Source organism: Eutrigla gurnardus (genome assembly GCF_963514095.1).
Source record: "Eutrigla gurnardus genome assembly, chromosome: 7".
Classification (NCBI taxonomy): domain Eukaryota; kingdom Metazoa; phylum Chordata; class Actinopteri; order Perciformes; family Triglidae; genus Eutrigla; species Eutrigla gurnardus.
In genome coordinates this window covers 24545748-24573236 of record NC_139921.1, presented here as the reverse complement: position 1 = coordinate 24573236, position 27489 = coordinate 24545748, and the positions used below count along the sequence as shown (strand labels likewise).

At 46.1% G+C, this 27489-nt stretch overlaps 1 protein-coding gene across 1 annotated transcript in view; it reads right to left on the bottom strand.

Moving 5' to 3' along the window:
- The window catches only part of efna2a (ephrin-A2a), a gene marked incomplete at its 5' end in the record, with an annotated part of 47541 nt that overhangs the window by 915 nt on the left and 19137 nt on the right, over nt 1-27489 (bottom strand). Inside the window, 2 exons of the mRNA XM_084013286.1 lie at nt 1195-1260; nt 4934-5226. Of these exons, the coding sequence (XP_083869412.1) occupies nt 1195-1260; nt 4934-5226 (359 nt within the window). The remainder of the gene's footprint in view (nt 1-1194; nt 1261-4933; nt 5227-27489) is intronic.

Genomic DNA, 27489 nt, shown 5'->3' with positions numbered 1-27489 from the left:
ACACAGACTATAACACACAGTGGAAGAAGGAGGGACCGGAGGTATAGAAAGACAAGGGGAACTATTACAGAAGAGGGGTGACAAACCACAAAAACTCAACATTCAAAAGGAATGGCAGAGAGGGATGAGGAGAGGAAAGAGGGGAGGAGGCGAAGACGACAGCATCGGAGCTCTGCAGGGGGTTTAACCAACCTAATTACAGTTTAATCACAGAGACTGGGAATGTGGAGCAGCTGAATCACACACACACACACACACACTAGGGACAACGTTGCACACATGAGATGGAAGTTGCACTGTCAGACAGATTCCTTTAAGCAGAATCCCAACATGGAGCTGCAGCGGTGACAGAAGAGAAGAACGTGTTGTCTCAGTAATTATGGAGGCGGGAGAATTCCTTCCTTTAGCGAGGGATGATCCGAGTCTGGAAACGCCGCGAAGGCCGACCCTCATCCTTTCTCAGGAAGATCTTCAAAGCCGTGCCATTACCTCGGAGGCGTGTTAGTAGCCGGGGTTTGAATCGTTAAGTCAGGCCTTTAAAGAAGTGCAGGTAGATTTTTCAAGATAACGCCTGCTGTAATCTCTCCCGAGGTACCGATCTTCTGTGGATTTTATTTGTAACGACACTATCGTAGGCTCACGAGCGTCCGTCTATCTGCGAGGAGCAGATCTCATCCTGCTGCTCTGCTGAAACCGAGTCATGCTTCATCTTTTACCACAAGGCTGATGCATTAGGAGGATCTTATGAAGAAATATGAAGTGTCTATTATTAGATTAGATTCTACAGTATGCGGTGGGTGTATTATTAGCCGGCTCTCTTGTTTCTTAGAACACAGAGTGATGGAGGCTCGGGAAGGTTTTTAGAGAGCACTTTCAGCCCGCTGTGTTCTCGTCTACAAGGACAGAAGGTCTCCCTCACACCCAGTGTGATGTGATGTGATCTGATGTGAAGTGCGTATGCCACTTTGTGCCCCGCGTGCACGCGTACGTGTGCTCGTGTGTGTCAGAATGTGTGTGTGTGTGTAAAGGTGTTAAAGCGTTGCCTGGCTGGTCTGCCAATCAGAGCAGAGAGCGTTGTCGGGGCATTCTATCAGACCTCTTATTCCCCCTTAATTTTACTGTGATAGCCAATCTGGACCTGTGTGTGTGTGTGTGTGTGTGTGTGTGTGTGTGTGGAGTTAGAGCGTGACTTACCTGGAGGTCTGACATACACCTTCAGCTTTAGACACGCTCGCCCCACATGGTTAGGGTGAGGAGACGCTGTAAAAAAGAAGAAGCAGAGATTGAAAGAGGAGATGAGTTGAGAGATGAAGTGGTTTGTGCTGCTGATTGCTCTCATATTAGTAGTGAGTTTAGTGAATAAAGGCTTGAGTTTCTGTTGAATCTGCCTCAGAAAGCATTGATCATCAGATGGTGGTTGGACTGGAACCGTGTTTTTAAAGATGTATGTCTTCAGGAATGATGGGAGGTCAGATCTGAGCCTGAGATAGAGTAGACACAACACAAACCACACACACCTGATTTAACCCCACTTACTTAAAGCCACCACCTATTTATGGGATGGCAGGGAGAAACAGCCACTATACATAATAATAAGGTAACAACAAAGCAAAAGATGATTATGCTGGAGGATTTGCCAGAAACGTGAACACGCAGCCCTGTGCACACATCCTTCCTAAGAGAGAAAACACATACGTTACTGTAACGAGCTGGAACGTGCCGGGGTGGTAAATCAAGCCTCGCGTTGTAAGAAAGGAACATGTTTATTATTCAAGCTAACACTCATTTGTTCCAACGTGACATTAATGCAGTCATTAATGCAGCCCGTTTCTGTCTTGATGACGTTTTATGGCTTCAAGCTGTCGGGTTGTTTCTTATATTACGTCCTTTTAAGTTCTCCTTTAAGCTCGTGAGCTCCCGTAAACACCGGAGCACTCCAGGCAGTGTAAACCAGTCTGCCAGGGATCAGCCGGCACACTGGGACTGAGTCACGCTCACACCTGAGGGAAATCCCAGCTTCCTAATCGACCTGAAGGAAATCCATGCAGATTCCCCGCGGACGCAGGGCCTTGTAGCCGCGAGGCGACGGAGCTAACCGCCGAGCCACTGTGTGAGCCGCTGGCTGACGGCCAACAAAAAGATGAGAAAATGTTAATGTTAAAAAATGTAGAAGTTACTGTGATTCCAACTTCAAAGTAAGTTGAATTGAAGCAGGGTTTTTATTCCCACCTCGCTGCTGTGAAATAGAGCTGGTGACCTTAAAGCAGATGGAACGCACACACACACACACACACACACACACAACACTGTGCACACATGTTTGCAGACGTGTGTGTGAAGACCTCGTGGCCTTCTCCCTTGAGGAAGTCCGCCTTGCCGGAGCCCACAGTGACCCTGGAGGAGACCGCCATTAAGATCCACAGCACACAGGAAATAAATCTGACCCTTCATCTGCCCTCTCCTCCCTCTCTCTGCTCCACATCGCCTCCCTCCCTCCTCCTCTCTGCCCTTCACCTCCTTTACCCTTTCATGCCTTCCCCGTTGCCCACTTCCACTGCTTCACATTTCTTCAAATCACTCACCTCCCACCTCACAGCGGCCAGAGAGAGAGCACCGAGGTCCCTTCTGAGGGCCGAAGGCTTTATATCGAGCCGTTTCTCCTGTTGTACGTCTTTGTTTCAGCATCCCGACTGTTTCACTGACAAACGGCAGCATTTCAGGCAGAAAGGACAAGAATTACAAAGATATATACTCCCCCCTCCCCCTGATTCCTTTCCTCCATGCCGCCAAAAAAATGTGCACTTTCTGTCATTTTTGTAAAGGTTTTATCATCTCCTCTGTTTCCCAGCACATCCACCATCAGCAGCTCCCATTGGAAATCACTCAACCTCATCAGACGGCAGCTGGGAGAAGGAAGGGGTGGAGCGGAGCTGTCAACATGTCATCACACACACACACACACACACACACACACACACACACACACACACACACACACATCTGGGTTGGGCTGGGTCGCTAAAAATGTCAAAAGCCTGTGTTTCACATCCATATTGACCTGTGTGTGTGTGTGTGTGTGTGTGTGTGTGTGTGAGACAGCGAGAGACAAAAATGTGTGTGTTGGTTGTCAGTCAAGATGATGGACATGGCCTTTCACGGCCTCACAATCACTTGACAACTGACCCCACAACCAGCCCTCCCCCCTACAACCCACACACACACACACACACGCACACGCACACATTCCACTCAAGGCTCTCAGAAACACAATGCTATCATCAACAACTATACAACTGTGGAGGGGCCCTGTCCTTACATGAGACCGAAACAAAGGAGTGTGTGTGTGTGTGTGTGTGTGTGTGTGTGTGTGTGTGTGTGTGTGTGTGTGCGTGTGTGCGTGTGTGCGTGTGGAGCAGCTCTCTGACTCTCGCCTGCTGTGTCTTTGTGACCGTGGAGACAACAGACTGCATCACTAAGTGTTTTTATGAAAACATGTAACAGTGGGGAGGAAACGCTTCATAACATCACGATCCATGATCTTATTTTCACACTAATCACAGTTTTCACTGATAGCGTTACAAGATACTGCGTTTCAAACACAATCTGAACACATTAACGCAACAACGAATTGAATTAAAATCAATATAGCTGATCGTCCGGCCGTCTGAACGAGGAGAAGATCACTGTAAGGTCAGAATCTCCACCCGCGGGCAGAAAAACTCATCAAGAAATATGCCAACCTGGACGTGATGTCAGAGGAGCCGCATCACATGGTCACGGTGAGAATGCATCACCTGCTGCTAAAAGGTGAAGGTCGGTTTTCTGCCACGCGGGGAGATAAGGAGGAGCTGCTGCTGTAGAATCATGACACCGTGACGGGGCCGGTGTGACTTTTAGAGTCAACTATAGGACTAATGACATCACTCATTGGCTGGCGAGGAAAGTCATCAAATTACAACTTACGGCGAGAAATATAAAAGGACAAAAGGATTGCTTTTGTAAAGTCATTTCACACTTCACCACATGGCAGCTCCAGACCGTCCTTGCCAGACAAAGGACAGAATAAACTGTTTGTTCAAAAAAACAACCCATGCATACATTTCCCCCGATCAGTGACCTCTTGTGATTCTGTGAAATATGACTGTCGTCCCTCAGAATAATCCTTTTTTTCCCCCTCTCTCTCAACATATTCTCCCATCTGGTCCGTGGATTCAAACAGGCAAATGTTTTCATGAGCCAAGCCGGCTCTCGCAGCTCTCACTTAATCTGCACGGCGCCAGAAAGTTTGGACATCGACAGCGAAGCTTTTGAAAGTCAATTTAATGTGCTTTTCCCTTATTACCAGTGACCTTGCACTGAAACAAGTCCGGATGCGGTGAATCCATCCCACCAATCTGGCAGCTTCTAACAACGTTTAAGAGTAATTTGAAGCTACTATTTGTCCCGCTCCTGATGGGGGGATGATAGCTTCTTAACTCCGTCTCAGGGGTGAGGCCCATCTGTGAGACTAATACATCACTGGTTGAAGTGAGGAGGAACATCAATACGGCTAATATCAAAATGATTACAAACTACGCCTGGTGACATTTTTACCACTTTGCTGAGCACACCACTTACCGTCCCGACAGGAGCAGACAGATGCATCGGGAAATACAGGGAGAGAGAGAGAGGGGGGGAGAGAGAGGGGGGGGAGGGGGAGAGAGAGGGGGAGAGAGAGAGGGAGAGAGAGGGAGTAGGGGGCCGTGTTTGAGAACACTCTCAATCAACTTCAGTTGATTGCATATTTACATATTGTTTACAAATGCATATTGAACGGGAGTGTCGCTAAACACAGCATGCACCGTTTACACACACACACACACACACACACACACACACACACACACACACACACACACACACACACACACACACACACACGCTGGTAACCTACAGATGTAGTAGTACTCGTGCCCGGGCCTGAACTCGAAGCCCAGGGAGAAGGGCGTGAAGAGCTGGAACTTCTCGGAGAAGCGCAGGGGTCCGTCGGGCCCGCTGGGCCGGTTGCACTCCCAGCGCTTGAAGCCACGCATCCGGTGCTGGCAGGAAGTGTAGCCCTCCTGGTTGACCATGAACAGGATGTAGCGCTCCATGCGGCCGTGGGACGGCGGGCCCTCGTAGAAAGGACAGTAGATGTCCAGATAGTCGTTAATGTTCACCGCCACCCGGTACTCGCCGTGCCAGAACCTGAAGACACAGAGGAACCCCGTGAAAATCTGTTCATGAATACACAAAATGCACAAAATCCAGTGGAGCATGGGTGAGAAGGCTTCAGGAGTAGTTTACCGAGCTGTGATGAGATAGGAGGACGTGTATTTTAATCTCCTACAATACTATGAATATTAACTAGCGATACTGAATCTGTGTGATTTCACAGCATTAAAGAAGCTGTGATGAGTCCACTTAGTTCAGTCAGTGCAGCGTGATCATATGAACTAGTATTATGGCTGTTCTGTGTGGGTACATCTCCACAGCCAGATCCAAGGTCGAGTCTACAGCACGGCGCCCTCAGAGACGCCACGCATGGCTCCGGGACGCTGCAGCGCATGCTTTCTGATGGAGGGGCGTTTAAAAAACCGCCGGATTCACGGCGCCGTGTAGAGAAAACACCCCGGGGTGTTTCTATACTAATGAATACACAAGAAGAGGCCAGAAAGATTAAGAATTATCCAGCGGGTCATTTCATTTCGTGAAGCTTTCAGAGCAATGCTTCATGGGAATTATTAGCACGTTGGGATATGGTCTGAGTGCTCCTGGTGTGATACTGGAGAGAAGTGGGTCATGTGATAGAGCACACATTATTACCCGACCCCCTGAAGCAGTGTAGCTCTTAGTTCCACACACATGCGGACCGCTGGAGGTGGCAGCATGAATGGAAGTAGGTCAGAGGTTACTGAAGAAGAAACATCACCCGTACACACATTGTGGTAACTGTGGGAGGAGTCAAAGAGTTTGTGAAATGAATGCAGGTAACACATGGAAGCACCCAAGATGGTGCTCGACCCCTCAAAGCTCTGCAAGGCAGAGGGAGGGTACATTAAAAACATATGGCTGCTTTCTTTCTTCTTCTTCACGACATTATGATCTATTTATGCGTATGTTTGATGCCAGTGTTGCTGACATGGGAAGCAAACTTCTGTTTACTGTCTGGACGTCCCTGGAGTGGAACGAGGCCGGCTCTAGTTCTAGTCAACAAACGCCGTCAAAAGACTAAAAATACATGAATACATCCATACTTCATGACTTCCCCATCTCGTCCACCTCAACATCAGCTCCCAGGGTTATGATGATGAAGGAACGTGTTATTAAATGTCTAGGATTTTAACAAAGCGTATATGAATAAGATGCTGTTGATCTGCCTTGAGGCCAAACAGACATCATCTGTTAGTAGAATTGTTTTGTTATCCACATGGTTGACAAGAAAAAAAAACATTTAAAAACAGAATATTCTAATCTGGAAAATTCCCAATATGAGAGCAGTATTTAAAATGCTGATCAATCAATATTTCACATGCTGAATCAGCACTCAGTAATGCTGAATCAGCACTCAAAACTGTGCTATTTGTTTAACCACAGATCTCCAAATTCTAAGCAGCGTTTCATGAATAATTCCGCGTTCAGATCGGCAGCCTGCTGTGAGAAAATACAATACATCAGTGTTTTTTAAATATTTCATTTGTCTGATATTTTATTTACTAGAACTCCATAAATAACATTTCCCAAGAGGGCGACTCGATAATCTTTTTGTTTTTGCATCTTTAACAACCCACGCTCATTCAACATTCAAGTTTCACTGTGAGACGTTCTTCAGTAAACCATCATTTAAAGTTCCTCGGGCGGGATCTCCAACAGGAACACACATCTGTGTTTAATGTGAAATCTACGCCGTCCAATCCATCTTTTTGTTTTACCCTCGGCTGCAGCTTATTATCAGATCTTGTTTGTTGAAGCCGCAGGCACACACACGCGGAGCTTTTTAAACAAATGCATCATCTTTCCCCCTCACCTTGGCAGTAATTGATTGGCCTGGAATGAAGACATTTTAAGTCTAAGCACTTCTGGTTAGTGGGGATATTTAGCTTTGGGAGAAATCCTCCGATAACGGCGGTCCCATCTCTCTCCCAGAGGACGAATCAGGAAGTGAGTTAGATGTGAAATGAGCACCTTCATGCTTCGCTGCCCTATCAGCGCCGGTTTTGCAGGTTCTAAAAGGGATCCACGAACAGATCATTTAAAAGAATTGATCCACTGGGGAGCTCCTTCTTGGCTCTCTCTGCTCCCAATCAACTCTGATTAGCAACCAAAGAGGGGAAGACAGAAGGAGAAACAGAGGGAGGGATGCACAGAATGAGAATAAGAAAGAAGGGAGGGGAGACGAGGAGAGGAGAGGTAGGGAGGAAGGGAGATCCGTGTGGAATGAGGACAAAAGGAAGAGAAAGAGGCGGGGTGGGGGGGCAGAGAGGGATAATGAGATGGCATGAAATGAGAGTGAAACAAGACAGAAAGAAAAGGAGAAGGAAGGGAAGAGGAGGAGGAGGAGGAGGGCAGCTGGAGGAAGAGCAGATGGAGGAGGAGTTTTTCTGTCTTTCATTTCGATTTGTACAACTGTGGGTTTCCATCTGACACAAATGTGTTTTGCCTGTTGATTGTGCACTGATACATTTATGGATGACTACCATCTGCATTACTACTTTGGGCATGTAATGAAGTGCGTGTGTTTGCATGCATGGAAGCCAGCGTGTGTGTGTGTGTGTGTGTGGTTCGATGGAAGCTTTGTGTGTGCAGGTGTGTGTGCCACCGAGCTGTTAAACAGCACATGTACCGTGTGGATGAGTGTGTGAGTGTGTGTGTGTCCTTGCATCGCCTCCTGCCAGGCGGCGTCATTAGGAATTAAACACACACACTGCACTGGCCAAAGAGACACGGGAATGCACTCACACTGTGAGGTGTGCTTGTGTGGTGTGTGTGTGTGTGTGTGTGTTATCACGTGCACACTCGTGATCACGGTGTGCAGATCAGACCCCATCAAACCTGTTTCCCACATTACTGATATTCTGTCACACTTGATCTGAAGGGATATTATTATGCGTGAAGCTCATAAAACCTGACATTAATCAAACTTGGGGAATGTTCAGGATGTTGAAGCTGCTGTTAAAGGGCAACACGACGCTTCCTGTAAATCTGGTTTTGCTGACCTCCGACATACGGCGGTGCTGTAGCTGTGTGCTCCAGGGATTACACCGTGACATCACGGATAAGTGTAGTTCCAGGTACAAGAGAGCACACGGATGGCTACGGGCCACGGACTGTGTATAGGACTTGGACGATGTCATCGTGATGTCACACGTCGGTTTGTGGATTGGATTTGTTGCTGCAACGTTAGCAATGAGAGTGAACCAAAACCGATAAAACCGCCAAACAATGAGCTGGAACTCGCTATAAAGCTCCGGAAAAGCTGCATAATGGGTTGATATTCTCCAAAACTTAAGCCAACATAATAATGTGGTGCTATAATACTGCAGGCTTTAATCTGTCATACAGCAGAGTTGACTGCAACATTATGAAGTTCCATTCATCCTTTTACACATTCTGGGGTTTTTCCAGGTGATAAAACTTGATTATCTTTCATTTCTTTTTGTATTTCTGGCATATTGATAGTCAATATTATATTTACACATAACACTAAAAGGAGGAAGACGTCTCACAGATTCTCCTCACTCCTTTCAGTAGGTTGAATAGTCTGGTGAGGTTTGCCAGATGCAGCAGAAGGATTCGGCATCTGGCTGCTGACTCTCGAATGTAAAATGTTCATTCTGAGGCTTGGACCACAGTCAGCAGATGGAGTCAGCAGGAAAACAGTTTTATGGTATTGTGTGTGTGTGTGTGCCCAACAGGATGCAAAGAGTTTAAACGTTAAAAGGAAAGCTTTAGAGAAAAGAGGAGAATGAGAGTCTGTGTGTGTATTTACACACTCTAGATGTAGTAACACTGTGTGTGTCTGTGTGTAGTGGCCACTTATGGTTATTAGTATTCTGGCTCTGAGTCATCAACAACATCTCCCAGCATGGCGCTGATCAAAGCTGGTCGGAGGAGCCTCGGATGTTTACCGGCCGGCGTCCTAAACAGGATGGGTCAACAAAACATGACTGAACTTGGGAGACGGACGCACGACGGCCTCAATCATTTCCTAACCGTCACCGTGGCAACGTAGCTCACCTCACCGGAGAAAGGTAGATTTATTTATCCCAAAATATAATCTTTCCTGTTGTCACGTAAAATACAGATATTTGGTTAGAGCAAAAAAAAAAAATTTTGCTGATCAGATTTTTGGTGTAATACCCATCGCCATGACGATTTGAATGGACTAGTGAAGTTAAACTTCTTATTCTCTGACACTAACGAATGTGTTGCATATTCCCCACATCACACCATGATTGTGGGAAAGAGGAACAAGTGGGCGAATCAGATCGATTTTACATTCTTAAACTTTAAAAGTTTGGAAAATTACACATTTTATGTTTTTTTCTTTTATCTGCAGCACAGTGGTGGCGGGGGGGTGATGATACTTTCTGCCAGCAGTACATTGGGAGATTGCACCATTATCCCAGGCACAGTTAAATGAAAATATGACATTTCACATTGAGCGTCTGAAACGTGAACACGTTCACCTCATCCGGCCTTTTGGCCCGGAAGGAAGGAAGGTCTGTAAGTTACACCGCCGGCTCAGTGTGCAGCTCACTCTTAATGTCTCTCCAATTAACTCCACATTACTCCCCCTCCATCTCCCTCCGTCTTCATCTGCTCCTGACTTCACTCTGTCTTCTGCTCCTCTTCTTTGTTTCTCCCCCTCAATCTTCATATCTCCTCCCTTCAGACTCATTTACGCTCCTCATCCCACTTTCCTTCACGGAGCACACGGCTCCTTTGACAGCGTTACTTTCTCCTCATGTTCTCTCCTGTTTTAACCTCCTGCTTTCCTGCTCATATTCTTTTGAATGTTTAAAATGATCCCCACACACACACACACACACACACACACACACACACACACACACACACACACACACACACACACACACACACACACACACACACACACACACACACACACACACACACACACACACCCCTCACTAAGACTCTTTAGCTGCTTTCCTCTCAGCATGACACTTTCCTTTCTCCTGCTGTCGTCTCTGGATGCGACTCGCTGCATGGCTGCGAATGCTTATGAAGTAAATACTCTGCACCCCCGACATGAACGCACATACATGTATACACAGTAACACGTATGATATGTGTTAACGCATACACATGAGTAACTGTACTTGCAACCAGCTCACTCACATTCCCGAGCTCTGGTGTTGTTTGGAGCTCCACATCTGTCAGTCTGAATAACGTCGCCCATAGATCACCGCGGTGACATTCAGCACATCTGAAAGGTTATTATGCATTTCTTCAAGACGGCAACATGGGCCCCCTGCAGATGAAGCGCCGCTTGTGCCAATCGCTGGCAAACTCACACACACACACACACACACAAACATGCCAGCCATCACACATACAGACACATACAACTAGACACCCACGGCGCTGAATTAACATAACAAAACCTGTCGGAAAAAAACGTTCTACATCCCCCCCGGAAGGGTTACTGTCACGTTGGTGATGTGGTAGCTAAAACACGGAAGGGTTACTGTCACGTTGGTGATGTGGTAGCTAAAACACGGAAGGGTTACTGTCACGTTGGTGATGTGGTAGCTAAAACACGGAAGGGTTACTGTCACGTTGGTGATGTGGTAGCTAAAACACGGAAGGGTTACTGTCACGTTGGTGATGTGGTAGCTAAAACACGGAAGGGTTACTGTCACGTTGGTGATGTGGTAGCTAAAACACGGAAGGGTTACTGTCACGTTGGTGATGTGGTAGCTAAAACACGGACCGAGTAGAGACGGGGAAGAAAACCAGACAGAAAGCCACTGACGGATGGACAAGCCGGAGGAGGTAGTGAGACGGGCGAGATGAGAGCTGACAGACAGGGTGATATGCCTAAATCAGTCTGCTTGCTCTCTGAGGGCGCTCGCCGCGATGCAGGACGGCGCCGGCACCTTGGATGGCGTGAACGGCGGCGTATTGGAATCCACAACGTTCACTCACGCCACTAACGCTGGCGTCCGAGCTCACCGGTGGGATTCTCCAACAAGACGTGAAAGGATTTGTGTCACCGGCCGAGTCAATGTTTAAAGAAGCGCTGATTTATGTTTCATCCCATCAATACTCATGCATTCTTTAGATGTCATCATGTATTAATGACTTTGTTCTTTACGGATTGGAGCACATATTCAAAGTCAATCAACATGACTTTTGCGAAGACAAACAACTCTTCTTTCAATCATTTCTTTGGGACTTTGTTGTATTTCCACAAACATCCAGCCCACGTCTGGCCAGGATAACAACTCTGTCCTCGAGCTGCAAAAACCAAACCCCTCGTTGTTTGGCTCCGTTACATATTCATGACCTCTAAACTCATTCTCTGCACCAATACGGCTCCACAGAAGGCCATACTTTTATTGTTTCAGCTCAAACTCTTATGAAAAAAAATAATTATTTTGCCATACAATCAATTGCCTATTCCATAACGTACACCTAGATAAAACGGATGCAGTCAAATACAAAAATAAAACCTTGATGATGGTAATTCTATATTTATATTATAATATATATTGTAAGAGAGCCTAGCGTCCTTCATATATATGTGGTGGGCAGATAAACACTGATCATTACAACCTTCATTGTTATCCTGTATCCTTATCCTGGAAGTGTTTTTTAAAGGAGTCATCACCTGGAAATCGCAATTTCTCTTGTTAAAACATGCATATCTGTGTTTGACCTCAGTTGAAACTTGCCTGAAAGGCTGGAGTTTGAAAGTGGCGCCGTTTTTTTCGCTTCTGCTCTTTTTCCGAACAGGAATAGCACACAAGGGTGTGCATTCCTAAAGCACGAGATTTTGATTCTGCGCCTTCGGTGACGTCACCGTGGCGGCTACTTGCATAAGCCCACCCCTCTTTCACCACCCAACCCCGCCCCGTCCGCTACCTGAAATCGCCGAAGCGCCCCCATTATGTTTTGGAGTCTGCATGCAGGCAAGCCCCCCCGGCTCTGTCCTTCCTGCGGCGAATCAACGCGCGCCTCATTACATATTATACAATGCACATCCGGACCAGTCAAAACCTCGCGCGTAATCTCGCGTGATAAAATCGCGGTACGAAAAAGGGTCAGAACAAGCTCAATGTTTGATTAAAATTTTTTTTTTTTTTTCTAATAAGTTTTACGAATTGATCCAAAGCGATCCAAGGGGGGCTGGATACGTATAAAACCAGGTGATGACTCCTTTAAGGAACTGTGTTTAATCTTTACTTGTCGAGCATCAAGTGTGAAGCTGCGATAAAAGAACCCAGACTTACTCACCAGAATGGGTGAAGCAGGTTTCTGATTGACAGGCTGACAGGCTGACAGACGATGATGTGACGGACTGACTCGGCCTGCTGAAAGGCCATCGGGCTTATTAACTGACCACCTGAATGACTGACTGGTGGAGAAAAACGAGGCCAGCCATGTGACTGATCTAATCTTTCACACGAACAAGTGTGTCAAACTGACTGACTTATTAACTGCCTGTCTCGCTCCGCGTGGTGCCCCCCCCCGGCTCAAGGATTCTCATCTCATATGGATGGGTTGATCCAGATTGACGAGGTGAACTAATCCATGTAGTTTGGGTCAAAGCGTTTGAGCCTCTGTGGGTTGGGAGTCGCAGAGGGCAGGAGGCAGCGAACGGGGGGGAAGCTGGTGTATGGATTGCTTTGCAGCATCTCTAATGAGTAATTAAACACTTGAATGGAGTCCAATTAAGATACACACTGCACACACACACACACACACACACACACGCACACACACACACACACACACGCATGTGTCGACACACAAGTGAGCATCTGCATGTCAACAAATCCAAGACACATAGGGAAGCATGCTCACACTCCTCCGAGTAAATGAAAAACAGAAACAGAAACAGAACACACACACACACACACACACACACACACACACACACACACACACACACACACACACACACACACACACACACACACACACACACACACACACACACACACACACACACACGTCTCGCCACATTAAGTAGAGCCATATGTGAATGCTGTTCTGAATGGATTGAAGGTCAATGCCGTCTGACTCTAACAGCGAGTCTCCTACGCTTCCTCCCGCCGGCTCTTTGTCTCCTCTCTGCGATCGCCTCTCCAACCTGATCTCCTTCCTCTCCATCCAACGTTCTGTCCGTTTCTCTCTGTGTCATTCGGTCACTCAGATCAATCCAATCTCAGCGCCGATGCCAAGGTGCAAAGGCAAATAAAGGAAACTTTATTAGCAAGAAAGATGACGCCAATTCAGTGTTAAAGCTGAGATGCAGCAACGCGGCGAGGAGCGTAGCCTGCCAAAAACTCACAATAAGTAGGTCTGATGTGGAGCAGAGGGGAAAGTGTGGAAGCTTCCTTTGATTTTTGTTTATTCACTCTAGAAATTAAGGATTTCATCACCGCCACGTCACACCACAGCGTGGACTGCAATACCAGGACACACACAGATCTACTTCACTCTCACACACACTGTCTATGAATGGAGCATCCCTTCATTTTGTAATACTGTGATAACATTCCACTGGACAGAAATAGATGTCAGTGTGCTGGGCACGTTTGAGGCCTGAACGCTAACACTTGAGGAGGTCCAGACCCGGTTTAGCTCCCAGCACAACATACAGGTTGGCTTGTTTTTGCAGGCAGTTACCTATTCTGTCATTTAGAATGGACAAAAAGGGGGGATGACATCAAATGGTTAAAAGGAAAGAGAAAGAGAGAGAAAATAAAATACCATTTTTTAATGATTTTATTTATTCATATTCGTCTCCTAAATTGCTACCTGTCAAACACCGGGAAGCCTCTTTCTTCTTCATTTGTTCTACAGTCGATGCCGTCTCTCTGTCTCCTCTCCCTCCTTTGTATGTTCCTGTCTCCCACTCACCACATCTTCAATCCCAAACCCTCTTTCCTCATCTCCTCCTCTGCCACTGATCTCCAACACCCCCTTCTCTTCCGCACACCTTACATCTCCAACCAAAAAATAATAGAGATTCTTAAGGCGTGTCCCACATCTCGGTGCTATAATGAACATATTTGCAGATACTAAGTTTGCAAAGACCCTTTACAGCTTTGTCAGGCCTTTTAAACCAGCACATTTCTAAAGCACCACTCTCTCCTCTGTTGTTTTAAAGTCCAATAGAAGTTGAATTGCATGGTTTATCCTTAAAGTCCTGTGACCTCGTTCGAGACAAAAAGTATGAATATCCAAAAGGGAGAAATGTCCATTTATCATTTCTATTTTTCTTAGGGTTACCCATAGTTCTCTTCCCCGCATACAGTCTGCGTTTCTAACTGTATTTGCATAAAGCAGTGTCCCATCTCTGTCCGACGGTCACACTGAAATAATCCAAAATCAGACACAGCACAGGTGTCTAACCTACTTTTATATGTGCATGTGCAAGACAAAGATTTTAGAGTGGGGGAGCAGTGAAACTAACGAGATTCCCCTGAAAATAACCCGGTTTCTTGTGTGCATGTAAATCTACCGACTGCCGCTCCTTGGCCTCCGTCAGAGCGCTGAAGGCTAAAGAAGCATCACTAATCTATTCCAAAGACCATTTTCCATTCTGTCAAAAATAAAAAACAAAGATATTAATCATGACTTGGAAAATCATTTTGTAATGGGTTGACGAATTGTGATTTCAGAGGCATTATTGGCCGGTAAAGAAACACCAAGCCCAGACCCAGAACCTCAGATAATCCTCTTTTTTTGGGGGGGTAGTTTCACTTTCTCTCATCATCTCCATGTGTTGAGTCTAATCTTTGTTTTTTCTTCTCCCCACCTCCTCCTCTCTCCCTCCCTCCGATCATCTCCTTCCACGGTCGTCTTCTGCCCAAATTTCCTTCTCCCCCCTTCCAGTCCTCTCCCTCTCTCTCTCTCTCTCTCTCCCTCTCCATCTGGTGTCTCTCTATGAGCATTAATCAGAGTGCTCAAGCACCATGACCAAAACAACTCCAGAGACTCGCTGCTCCTCTCTTCCTCAGTCTTGCTCCTTCCCCCCCCCTTCAAATAGTCACAGAGAGCCCCCACCTACTACTACTACTACTACACACACACACACACACACACACACACACACACACACACACACACACACACACACAGAAGAAATCCATAAACATTAGCCAATCTGGGTTCTGATTTCAACCTGGCCTGAAGCTACGGCGGCTGTGATGGTAGAAGTCTTTCATCCAAACTTGCTGTTGTGTGCAGAGAGCTCATTCTCACAGATGTCCTGCAGTGATGGGGTTTTTTTTTTTGGGGACCCATCCATCACCACCAGTCAATGCAAATTGCTAACTCGAGTCCCCGACTTTACGTTGTGAAAATCTTTTTTTCCCGATGGCAGCAGGCGAGCCAAGTAGGCTGCAGCCGATCCAGCTCTTAAAATTCATATTGGGGATCTGTGATGCTGCGAATCCCTTTGGCATTCTGAAACGCTGGCGTTCGACAGCTGACGACACGGCTGAGATCAATATAGTAGAACATTTTGAAGCAGGAGAACCGCACAAGCACATATTCATCAACACACACTGTGGAAGAAACGTGCCACATCAGCCAGCTCTGGGATGGAAAGAAGGGATCTTAGTTGGAGCTGAAATCCAGGACTCTCGCTGAACAAATGCCAGGAAATACATCCCATTAAGACCAGCGCTGCTCAGCATCTCACCCACAAAATAAATGAAATTCATTGTCATGTTCCTAAAACAAACCAACCACTAAAAGGCAAAGTGAATGAAACTCAACACACCTTTCTATTGAAGACACATGTACGGCTTACAGAGGTGTGTTTTGGATACGCCTATCACATTCTCCTACCAGCCTCCCATGTGTTGCCAAATGGGTTATATCTGGTGCCAAACAGATGACGAAATTGCCGGAAGCGTTAATCATTTTTACATTCTAATCCGAAACTCAAGTAAAACTCATATATATTCATATATTAAAGAAATACCCAGAAGTCTTTTGCATCGGTGAAGAGTGGATCCAAGAAGACTGCAGCACAGAGTGCAAAATATATTGATCTGAAAATGTCATAGGATGCTATTTTTTTTATTTTTCTCTTTTGTTTTTGCATTAATCACGGATGCAAAATACACGGTTATTTATTCTTATTCTTCACCCCATACTCATCTTTAAAGTATTCTTATGTATCATTCTTAAAAGTGACAAATCTTCCCCTGAGAAACCTACACGTGATCAGGGAGGCAACATCCATATATTCTATATATATATATAACAGTGTAATTGATATAAAGCCTGCTAACCTGTGAGTCTGTGTCACGGTGATCATGACTCTCACTTCATAAGCGCTCAAACCTTAATCCGGGTGACAAACTATGGATTTGAATAAAGCATGCTGATTATAGACTTCCCCACCTGCAACACTGGATTCTATAAACGGGGTATTAATTAATCACCTAGATTAGTTTATTTGCACTATGGTGAAGACACAAAGCAGTAATTATGGTCCTCCCCTATTTAAACACAAAGAACGGCATCGCAGCTCATAAAGAACACGTAGCTCAACCAATATCACACACACGATGTATGATGATAACACGAATGCAGACCATTTATTTGCCTATGAGTGAATTTAAAAAGGGCCTCTAAAACACCATTAAAATGACTGAATTCAACCAATAAGCTGCTGTGTTTTAACAGTGATGTCATGCACACCGGCCATGAGAAGCCTCGATCTGTTACCAGTTACAGCTCTGAACAAAATAAAAATCACTGCAACACCAATTACACTTGCTCAGTGGCCTCTGGCCTTTTTCCAAACCAAGATGCATTTGAATTGAAATGGAAACTATATGACTGAATGGTCAGAAGGCAGGATTCGCTGTTTTATATCTGTTAGCGGTACGGCACGTTGGCATCGGAGGATCCGTGCTGCGTGGAGCACATAGATGGCAGGAGAGGGGTTAAGGCTTTAAGAGGGTGATGTGTGTTCAGGCTTCTTTTCATTGTGAAGAGGAAGCTTTTTTTTCTCCCTTTTAAATGGGAACACAGCTTTTCTCCACCGGTGGCCAAACCTTGACCCTCAAACCGATCTAGAAATAGGCCTTCGCTAAGGGAGGAAAGAAAGAAACACACTCACACACATAAAGCCTGCAGCCTTTCCTTTCACCACGCGCACACACACACACACACACATGCATGCATGCATGCACACACACACACACACACACACGCACGCAAGCACGCACACACACACACCAGCATGGTCTTCCACTTTTTCACTCTGGGGAGAAGGTGAACTCATATTGTCGACTCCTGAGTAAAACAGCAGAATACACACACACACACACACACACACACACACACACACACACACACACACACACACACACACACACACACACACACCGTAGACACAGACCCAGACTCTTGTTCCAGATGTCTCCTTTTTTCCCTTTTTTTTTGTTGAAGTGTGTCCCAGGAGATTGGTTCAGGGGGGTGCAAAGATTTCCAAAAGAAATTGTACTGTGTGTGTGTTTGTGTGTGTGTCTTTAACCCACAGCGTGGCTATATGCGTCGTCTGTGTTGATGCATCTGCATAGTACAGTGTGTTTTACTTTGACTATTTTCAGAGCAGAGATGAGAGCATGTAAATGTGAGAACTTCTCCAGCGCTGCCGTCTTGTGAAATCAACACACATACGTGAGGATAAACAACATGAAACGCTCCGAGCGGGAACTTCTTTCCCAAACCTCTCGGTTTTTTTCGGGCTGTCATGCCGTCCATCGCCGTCGCCTCTCTCCTGCAGCGACGCGACGCCGAGGATCGGGCCTGATGAAACATTAACAAGTGGAATGCTGCATTTGGTTTCACTGATACTGCAAATTGTGGTTCTGATGAGGATGAACCCACATCTCCATCTACCCCCTTGATGCTTCAGGCCAGGGCGTAACAGGAAGCGAGCCCAGACTGCGACAGGCTGCCTCTGGCTGGTCGCCGGGGGGTTAAAGGTCATGTTTAAAGGCCCGGTGGCTGTAGCTGTACATCAACCCTTCATTGAAGTCTCACATTTTTTTAATGACTTCATTTTATGCTGCAATGAAATACAACTGTTGTTTTGCCCCCAAAGAGGTGGGAGTAAAATTTAAATTGTGTTCTGTTTTTAGCTGTCTGAAGGCGTACAACAAGCGAGTGAAGACTTTCAGTTGGGCTCTATTTTTTTGATATTATTAAATAGGATGCTGCATTAATTGAGAGCTTGGGCACAATCTACCAGAGGAAGCTTGGATGCCACGAGCAACCGGCCTTAAGAGCCGTGATACACGACGAGCAGTACACAGCGCTTAATAAATGATTAAAATGTGTATTATCTCCGTTTTAATTCGCTGTGATGGGGCAGATATTTAAATTACGGTTAAATCATGGAAAAAGAGAATGGATTTTCACTTAGGGTTAAAGATCTCCTCATCTTAGAGTTCAGCAACTTTTCCATTTAATTGAAAACCACTTCCTAGAAATACAATTAATTGAAAAAGGAATAGAGCCTTAATTTGGAACTAAGGGCCGTAACCGTGGTCAGCAGTGAGACTAATGGCATTCTGCTCAGACACAAGAGCCTGAAAAAGTGGAGCGAGACTTGTTTGCCCAAAACTCCCTTGGCAAAGCAGTCATTGATCCTCAGCAGCAAACTTGGTACAAACGGAGACTAAATGGGGGCACAAGGAGAGAAAAAAAAAAGTCTAGATTTTAGTTGCTAATAGAATGTTGGGCAGCGGGGTAAGCTCCACGCCTGAATAATTCACTTTAGCCAAACTGTTGCTCCGGGTTGCATTCATTTTTAATGCTGTCTTTTGATGTTGATTAATTAAGCAGTGCTAGCGCTGCTGTTTCTCCGCCGCTGCCTCTCGCGTGCACGCCGCGCCGTGCACGTGCACAAACACACTGCTGCTTCGTTTCCTCGCCTCTATCCCTCTAAACCCTAAAGCCTTAACACCCCCCTCTCCCTCATCCTCCCCCCTCAACATATTCACACACACTCATACACACACACACACAGCAATACACATAAGCACCCGGCCACAAAAACAACCACACTGTCTTTGGAACACGCACATTTACAGTGTGTCGCGCACTCACACACACACACACACCCCTCAGCCACCCCCCCAAAAAAAGTGTTTAAGTCTTTTCTTTTAAGGCAGTTTGGGTGTGTGTGTGTGTGTGTGTGTGTGATGAAGGGAAGGAGAGATGTGAGCCAGAGAGGAAGGGTGAGGAAGTGGAAGAGGGGAATGCCTCTCAGCAAACACACGGCGGATTAGCGGAGGTGTGTGTGTGTGTGTGTGTGTGTGTGTGTGTGTGTGAGTGTGTGTGTGTGTGTGTGTATGTGAAGAGGATGAATTTATTGTTCGAGGCTGTACTGTAACAGCTCGGGGGTTGGATGTTAATTAGAAGACGTGCATGCCTTAGCTGGTGGTGGTATCCGTGCACGTGAGTGCGTTTGTGCGAGCGTGCGTGCCCCCCGACTCTTTCATGTGTTTTTAACCAATGAACACAAGAGCGACCGTGCGCCGTCCAATCAGCAGCCTGAGGTTTATAAATAGAGTTTAGCTGACTGGATTCGTACTTCTTCAATCTTCTGCTCAAAATGACGATTAACAGCCGTGATTTGGACTTAAAGACAAAACGTGAGCTCGGTGTCCGTTAGTCTATTAATGTCTTTAAACCGGGATAGAGGGTCTCTCTCCGTGCAGAGACGGCTGAGTAAAGAAGAAAGGACTCTGAGAATGAAAGATGTTAATGGGTAGACTACACACACACACACACACACACACACACACACACACCTTTGTGCATTGACAGCCTGGAAAAGCAAGTGAGAGACAGTGACATTCTTTTCCACTTCCCTTGACTGAATCCTCTACATCCCTGAACACACACACACACACACACACACACACACACACTGAGAGAGCGATGTGATTTGCTCCCGGTAATGAAGTGTCTCTGTAAGAGAGCGGCCGGTAGTGCTGGAGTCTATAAATACCTGGCCAGAAAGCCCCCCCTGTCATGTTACATTGATCTTAGCATGATGGCGTGAGCCTTCCTGATTCCATCAGCATCTCCGTTACACAGCTCCGCACTATAACAAGAGCATTAAAAAAGAAAGGAAGATAAAAGATGAGGAAGAAAGAAATGCAAGAAAGAAAGAAAGAAAGACCAAAGAGCTATGCTTTTAGAATTCACCAAAAAGTTCCCGTGGTAAACGTCTCTTTCATCTTTTGTGAATAATTATTGCAGGAATAAAAGGGAAGAAAGAGAAAATCTTTGCCCATTTGACACATAATTTGATCGACACTATACCAATAAATCATGTAAAACTATTTGGTCTGAACTAAATCGACCGTCTAAACTATGCCGGTGGCCATTATCTTCCTCCTACTCACCTATTGTGTTGTTTGGAAGGCTCAAGCACACAAAGCAGCAACATTATCAGATTTATCAACAGGCATAAAGCCGGCTCCAGGAGGTTCAATTCTATATTTATTCCAATGTCTAAGTGCACGACTTAAAAAAGAAGAAGTACAAAGGCGAGACATGAAGTAGGACAGAATACTAAACAGCACCTAGTGCAAGCTTGAAGCTGCCTCGCTGCAACCATTACCTGCAGCTAATCTAACGAGTGATGGAGTATGAGTGAGCTGAGCTCTCACCATTTGTATGGTTGTAACCATCTAAAGGCTCTCGTTGTGAAAGAGCCACCACTGCAGGCATTTGTCATCCTGACAAACATGATGCCGGGCTGGAGGCTCATGAGACCAAACATTTAGTCTAAAAATGTGGATGTAAAGTATTGTTTTAATCTGTGCCCGTCTGAATATTGTGATTTCAAATTAAAGCGACACACACTTCCACTACTAACCTGTCTCTGAATAATTACATGTTAGTCTCATCAAAACGGCAAATGTCACCATATCATTTGTGTCTTAATGGGATTTTTTTTCAATTTCACATAATTGCCGCCTCGTCTGCCACGTTACATTCACATCTGTCCAAACTGTCATCGCTTCATAATTTCATCCCATTAGACGTTTGTGTGAAATTGTCATAATTAAGCGTACGAATTCTTGTTTTGTCAGGTCACCTTTTACCACCGGATTCTAATCAGTTCAACCGTCCAGTTGGATGTTTGTGCCAACGGAGAGACTCCCCCCCCCAGGCGTCCCTGAGTTATCGGCCTGGACGGACAGAGGGACGACACACACACATAATGCCTCTGGCCACGGCTGTCGCAGAGGCACAACCGACTTCCAGACACAAGTTAGTCTTCGGAATTACAGTTTAACATGAAATATTCAGAAAACGCAATCAAGGTAAGCATCATGTTACCTCGACGCTGCATTCAATACCATCCACTGTGCCAGCAGGAAGGGATCTGATGAGCATATCATATACTGTATGTAATGGAGTTTGTGCCAAAGGGCAGGGTTGTCTCCTCGTCATTTCTGTTGAGTCTGCACACAGTCTGTCAACAATGTCTGAGCTATCGGAGCTCCTTTTTTTTTCCCACCTCAGGAAATAAAAGCCTTTTTTGCTGCCATTCATTCTCATACAGCATTAAAAACAACTTCCAGACACGAAAAATTGCCTGAGCTGGATAATCCACCACAATAAAGCCCTAAATTAGTTTTGTCAAATTTGCTGTTTCATTGTGTGCGCCCGGCAGTCCCATTCTTACTGTCAATCTCCTGAACGCTCGTTTCCAACTCTTGACAATATCACGTTAGATTGCAGAGAAATTTCAGAAAGGCAGTGACAGGATCCGAAATTCATAAATCAATGAGCCATGTCAGGGTCCTAGACCACAGTTTAGAGGATTTCTATGCTTTTAAAACGCACAGCAAGAGTGGGAAACAACCAAAGTGTGTGTGCAGAGCCCAGGATGAAAAGAAAAGCTGTCAAGCTCACAGAAATAAGCTTAAATGCTTTTAATGGAGCCGAGCGTGCCGTATCTGTGGTGCATGCCAGTGCCAGCTCCTTTTGGGTTGGTAGCATCTCCGAGGTCCACTGGGCCACTAATGGTGTGGGAACAGAGTGTATCAGAGAGAACACAGGGATCACACACACACACACACACACACACTCAGAGACGTGGCCGCAGGAAGACACAGAAGTGCACTGCTGACTGATAATGTTGAAACAGAGAGGGTGTGACATGTGAGTGTGTAGGTGAAGTGTGTGTGTGTGTGTGTGAGGCCCCTCAGCAGGGAATAACAGCTGGCACGCTGGGAGCCCCAAGAAGCCAAAGCATGGGCGAATGATCATTATGCAAACACACGTGCTTGCCTGCACACACACACACACACACACACACACACACAGACACACACACACACACACACACACACACACACACACACACACACACAACCCTGTTAAATTGAATCTAAAAAGCGGCACCTCTAAACTTGCATGTTTGGAAAATACTGTCACAACCACTTAGCGATGTGAACTAATTACAAATATGCGTAAAAAAAATGAATATGCATAATCATTATACCCACTTGCACTGATAAAGGAAAAAGCTTCGAGAGCAAAAGCTGCTTCGCCGTGTGTGTGTGTGTGTGTGTATTCCTCCCTTTAATCTGCGTATAGGGGCAGTGGTGGGAATCTGCACACCATGCTAAATCGATACACTCCCGCCTGCTTTAGTATGCCTGTGTGTGTGTGTGTGTGTGTGTCTTAGTATGCAGCTCAGATACAGCGAGAGAGCGAGAGAGCGAGAGAGCGAGAGAGAGTGAGAGGGGTGGGGGTTACATAAGAAGAAAGAGGGACACACTTAAGTGGTTTTGACCTTGGGTACATCCCCCCCATCCCCCAATAGTACGAGCTAAATAAATAAACTTTTAAGCCTGAGGTGCGGACTTGAAGGTCCAAATGGTGCATGAACATGGAGCTGATGTGTTTCTTCATATAGTTTCAGAGCCTCAGAGAGAACCACCGAGGGGACTCTGGGACTCTCCCTCTCCATCTCCATCTTTGGTCCCTTCTTCCCCGTCTCTCCATCCTCTCCATCCTCTCCTCCTGCCAGTCTCTCCCTAACCTCCTTTGTTCTCTGCTTGTCGGCCCGTTCTTCTGCCCTGCTTAGTTTGGCCTGCTTCACTCCGCTTAAATCCATCTCTCTCCTCCTCCTCCTGTATCTCCTCATCCATCCAAATCCGTCTTTCTTTTCCTTCGACTGCACTTCTCCTTTCATCTCGCATTCCTTTTCTGCATCCCTCCTTCCGTCCATCCTCATCCCTCATTCTGAGTGACCGCTGGTCCCCGAGGCGGCGAGCACATCAGACTGGCTCTATCTTCCATCACCGCCTACCCCCCCCCCCCCCCCACCCCTTCACGCTCTCCATCCCTTTCACTCGCTCTTTGCTGCTGGCAGCATTGGCAGCATGACAGTGCTTTCCCAGGGCAAGGCCTTATGTAAACAGCCCCATAGCACCGAGCAGTGTGTGTGTGTGTGTGTGTGTGTGAGAAGGAGCGTTAACGTTCCTTCTATGTGTGCTTGTGAAGAGGAAAACAAAGAAAGGGACAGAGTGCATTTGTGTGTTGGATCGTGTGTGTGTGTGTGTGTGTGTCAGAAATGCCTGTTAATAGCTGTGGAGGTCAAAGTCGCTGATAAAGTATACAGATAAAGGTTAGGATCCCTCTGTACCACCTTCTGAGAACGCGAAGCACGCTCACTCGCATTTCCTTTTTTTTATTCCGCCGGCGCGTTTTGTCGATTGAAGATGATACGCTGCCTGCTGTTTGATTGGTTGACAAAGCTGTCTTTGATTGGCCCTCCCCCAGGCCCGTCCCAGCCACGCTCTCGGTCGACCTTCAGGAAAGTTTACCAAACTTTGCTTTGATTTGCCCCCTCCTCCCCCCCTTCCTCCCACTCCTTGTCTCCTCCCCCCCCAAGCCTCCTTCTGGATTCCCCAAACAGTCGACAGCCTCTCCATGATAATGAACAGCGGCTCAATCTGTGCAGCTGACAAGGCGCAGGAGGAAATCATAAGGCTTCAATAGCGAGCGCCACTTTATTGCAATCTCATCTCAATCAGCGGCAATCAGACCATCTACGCCGAAATATTCGGGTCATGTTACCCTCCCCATCACGGGACTTCCACAACTCCAGTCTGGAGTTAAATGCAACAGCGCTGATGACTGAGATGATCCACGCTGACGATGATGATCTTTCTCATTCTAAAACTCCTCCATGCCGAGTACGCTGTGAGAAGGATGTAAATTTCAAAATCATTATAACTTTCTCCTGACAACGGAGCCGGGGAAGAGAAAACAACACCGTCCCACGCACAAACTCCTCTCTGCAGCAATTTATTCCGTCTGTCTCGGTGTTGCTAAACGCGTTACAAAGACTCTGTTCGTCTTCGTAACGATGCCAACAATAACGGTGATTCTGACCTCCACACATTCCAATGCATGCATTTGATCTTCCAACAAAAACTCTTCTTTTTCTCTCCCTCTACGGCAACTTTGAGTGTTATTGACAGAAAGGCAGAAAGACGCCTACTGGCATCTAAAGATAGCAGGAGAAAGCCCTTACGCCACTTTGAAGTGCTAATTGATGCTATCGTAGCTGGAATCAGAGAGAAGTCCTCGGCTGCCGCCAATTTGTTGTGGTTGATTTTCCAAGAGGAGCAATCTTCATGTAAGACTTTGATCTGCCTGAACCGGGGCCTCTTCGCTTCCCAGCTCTGTGTTCCAACGCAACGTCTCGCCCACAGCTTATTAACCTCACCTTTATTTACCTTAGCCCTTATTATCTGACTCTATTAAAGCCTATAAACTACTTCCCTCTGGTGCGTTCAATGTCAAACCCTCGGTGTCCTCTAACCCAGAGGAAATAGGAGTGATGCCATGCATGTGTGTGCGTTTGGCTTTGTGTGTATTTGCTTGTGTTCCTGCATCAATTACCCATCTGTGAGCAATTGGATTTTTTTTTCATGTGTGCCTGTGTGTAGCAGGAGTGTGCCTTTGTGAGTGTACACTTGTGTTCCTACCTCAATTATCTACCTGAGCAGAATTTGCACATGTCTGTGTCTACACTTGTGTGGGTGGTGTATGAGTGCATGCATCAGAGGACACGTGAATACCTGTGTGCATAAATGAGAGCGGGTAAGCATTAGCATCTGTGTGTGTGTGTGTGTGTGTGTGTGTGTGTGTGTGTGTGTGTGTGTGTGAGGGGGTGCAGTGTGGAGCAGAGGGCCAGCCCTGTCTGAGACTGGCAGGCAGAGTTATTCACGGATCACGGCAGACATATGGGCAGACTGGGACTGACTGAAGACATGCCCTTACTGCTGGGACTGATACAATGAGATAAACAGATGTAGAGGAGGTCACACACACACACACACACACACACACACGTGCAGAGACTTTGGAGGGACAGAAATGCACACAAGTACGAACCGTCGTGAGCAAACTGGAACACGAGCACAGCCAGACACACAAAACCAAACCATCCGACGCACACAAACACAACCACAAACACCTGCCTCCTGGTGGAGCGGTAAGTCAGCGGGGAGCTGTTGATCAGAGCGATCATGCCCTCATCGTCTACTGTTGCAGCTCCATGGCTTCTGCACACCCTCCAACTGTAACCCCTCGCTAACAACCCTATTTCTGCCCGCTGCCCCTGGGCGCTCTCTGTAGGGGCAACCGATACGCTTTCTTTCTCCCAATTCCTCCACCTCCCCCTCCCATCTACCCTCGTTTCTTGTCTCCGTGCCAACTGTTGAATGGGGGAGGGGGGGGGGGGGGAGGCTGCGTGAGGGTTGAGGGGGTTGGAGATTTCTACAGAGACTTCCATTCAATATGCCAGCTGTCCTGAGAAAAATACACACGGCTGACTGACGGAACATTTCCTCCCAGAACAAGTATCTCAGATATCCGGCCTTCTCAGTGTTACCTGTCTGCAGGCTTTACGGAAGCAAACGTAGAAAACGTCTACAGTTAACCGACACTGGGAATGAGAAGGGACCTGTGGCAGGGAGTAAAACAACAAGCTGACAGTACAGACCACTTTAAAGGTGTGGAATGGAACTTAAGGTGACTAAATTAAATTGCATATCGTTAAAGAATAACAAGAACAAGAAACACACTGAATGCAATTTCTGTTTGTGTATGCACAAAACAAACGAGCACTAGTAGCATAAATTATATTCTTCATTGGCTTGTGGACTGCGGTTTTGAAGCCTCAGATAGGCATTTGGGCCGCCGCCATCTTTGTTTTTTTAAAGCAAGAGACGAACGAGTGAACGAATGTTCCAAACTGAAAAACCCCCACCGTGAAAGGGTTAAACCTTTAAGATGAAAACACGGGCAACATCCAGACCAGCGGCCTGTCAATCACAAGGTAGCCACGCCCAAAAGCTTTCCCTGCTTTATCGTCTATTTGGCTTTAAATGGGACGTCATTCATTCAACGATTATCGATAACGATATTAAGACGGTCAACTTGTTTAAAATGTTCATTGAGGTAATAAATCAAGTAAGAATTAGGGTCATTGTCTCATTGACTTCTATTCAGTCTGACTTGTTTTTGGAACCAGAGGAGTCGCCCCCTGCTGGCCATTTGAAATAATGCAACTTCTGAATTGGCAGACTTCTCAGAACTGGAGGTGACAGGTTTTTTTTTGTCATACTTAATATTGAAGAAAAAACGAAATCTAAACACCAAAGAAGTCAGTCTACTTTTTAAAAAAAAGTGTCTAAATGAAACGCCCATAAGAAACATTCTGTAATGAAGCAAAGCTTGATTTTCCTTTGAGCTTCACCTCGACTAAACGGAAAGAAAGAAGGGGGAGAACGTGAAAGGGAGAAGGAGAGAATCTCAGAAACTCACTGTGAGTAATTTGTGGATTTTTAGTTTGGGCTTCTCCCAGACAAAGACAGAGGAGGAAGTAAGAGACGAGAATAAGATGGGGGAGTTTGTTTTGATGCTCAGTTCTGCACCTGGGAACCGGAGGAGGAAGCCAGGTTTGGAAAGCCTGTTTGAGTGTGAGAGAAATGCACACAGATGTGTTTCTGGGTGTGTGTGTGTGTGTTTCTATTTTGGTATTTCTGCTGTGTGTGTTGGAGATAAAGTTTGTGTAGGAGATTGAGAAAGAGGAATTGAAGGGAGAGTGAAAGAGGTGAAGATAGACAGATAGAGGGGAAGGTGAAGAGCCAGAAGATAAACTGATGGAAATAGACAGCTTTAGAGAGCTACAAA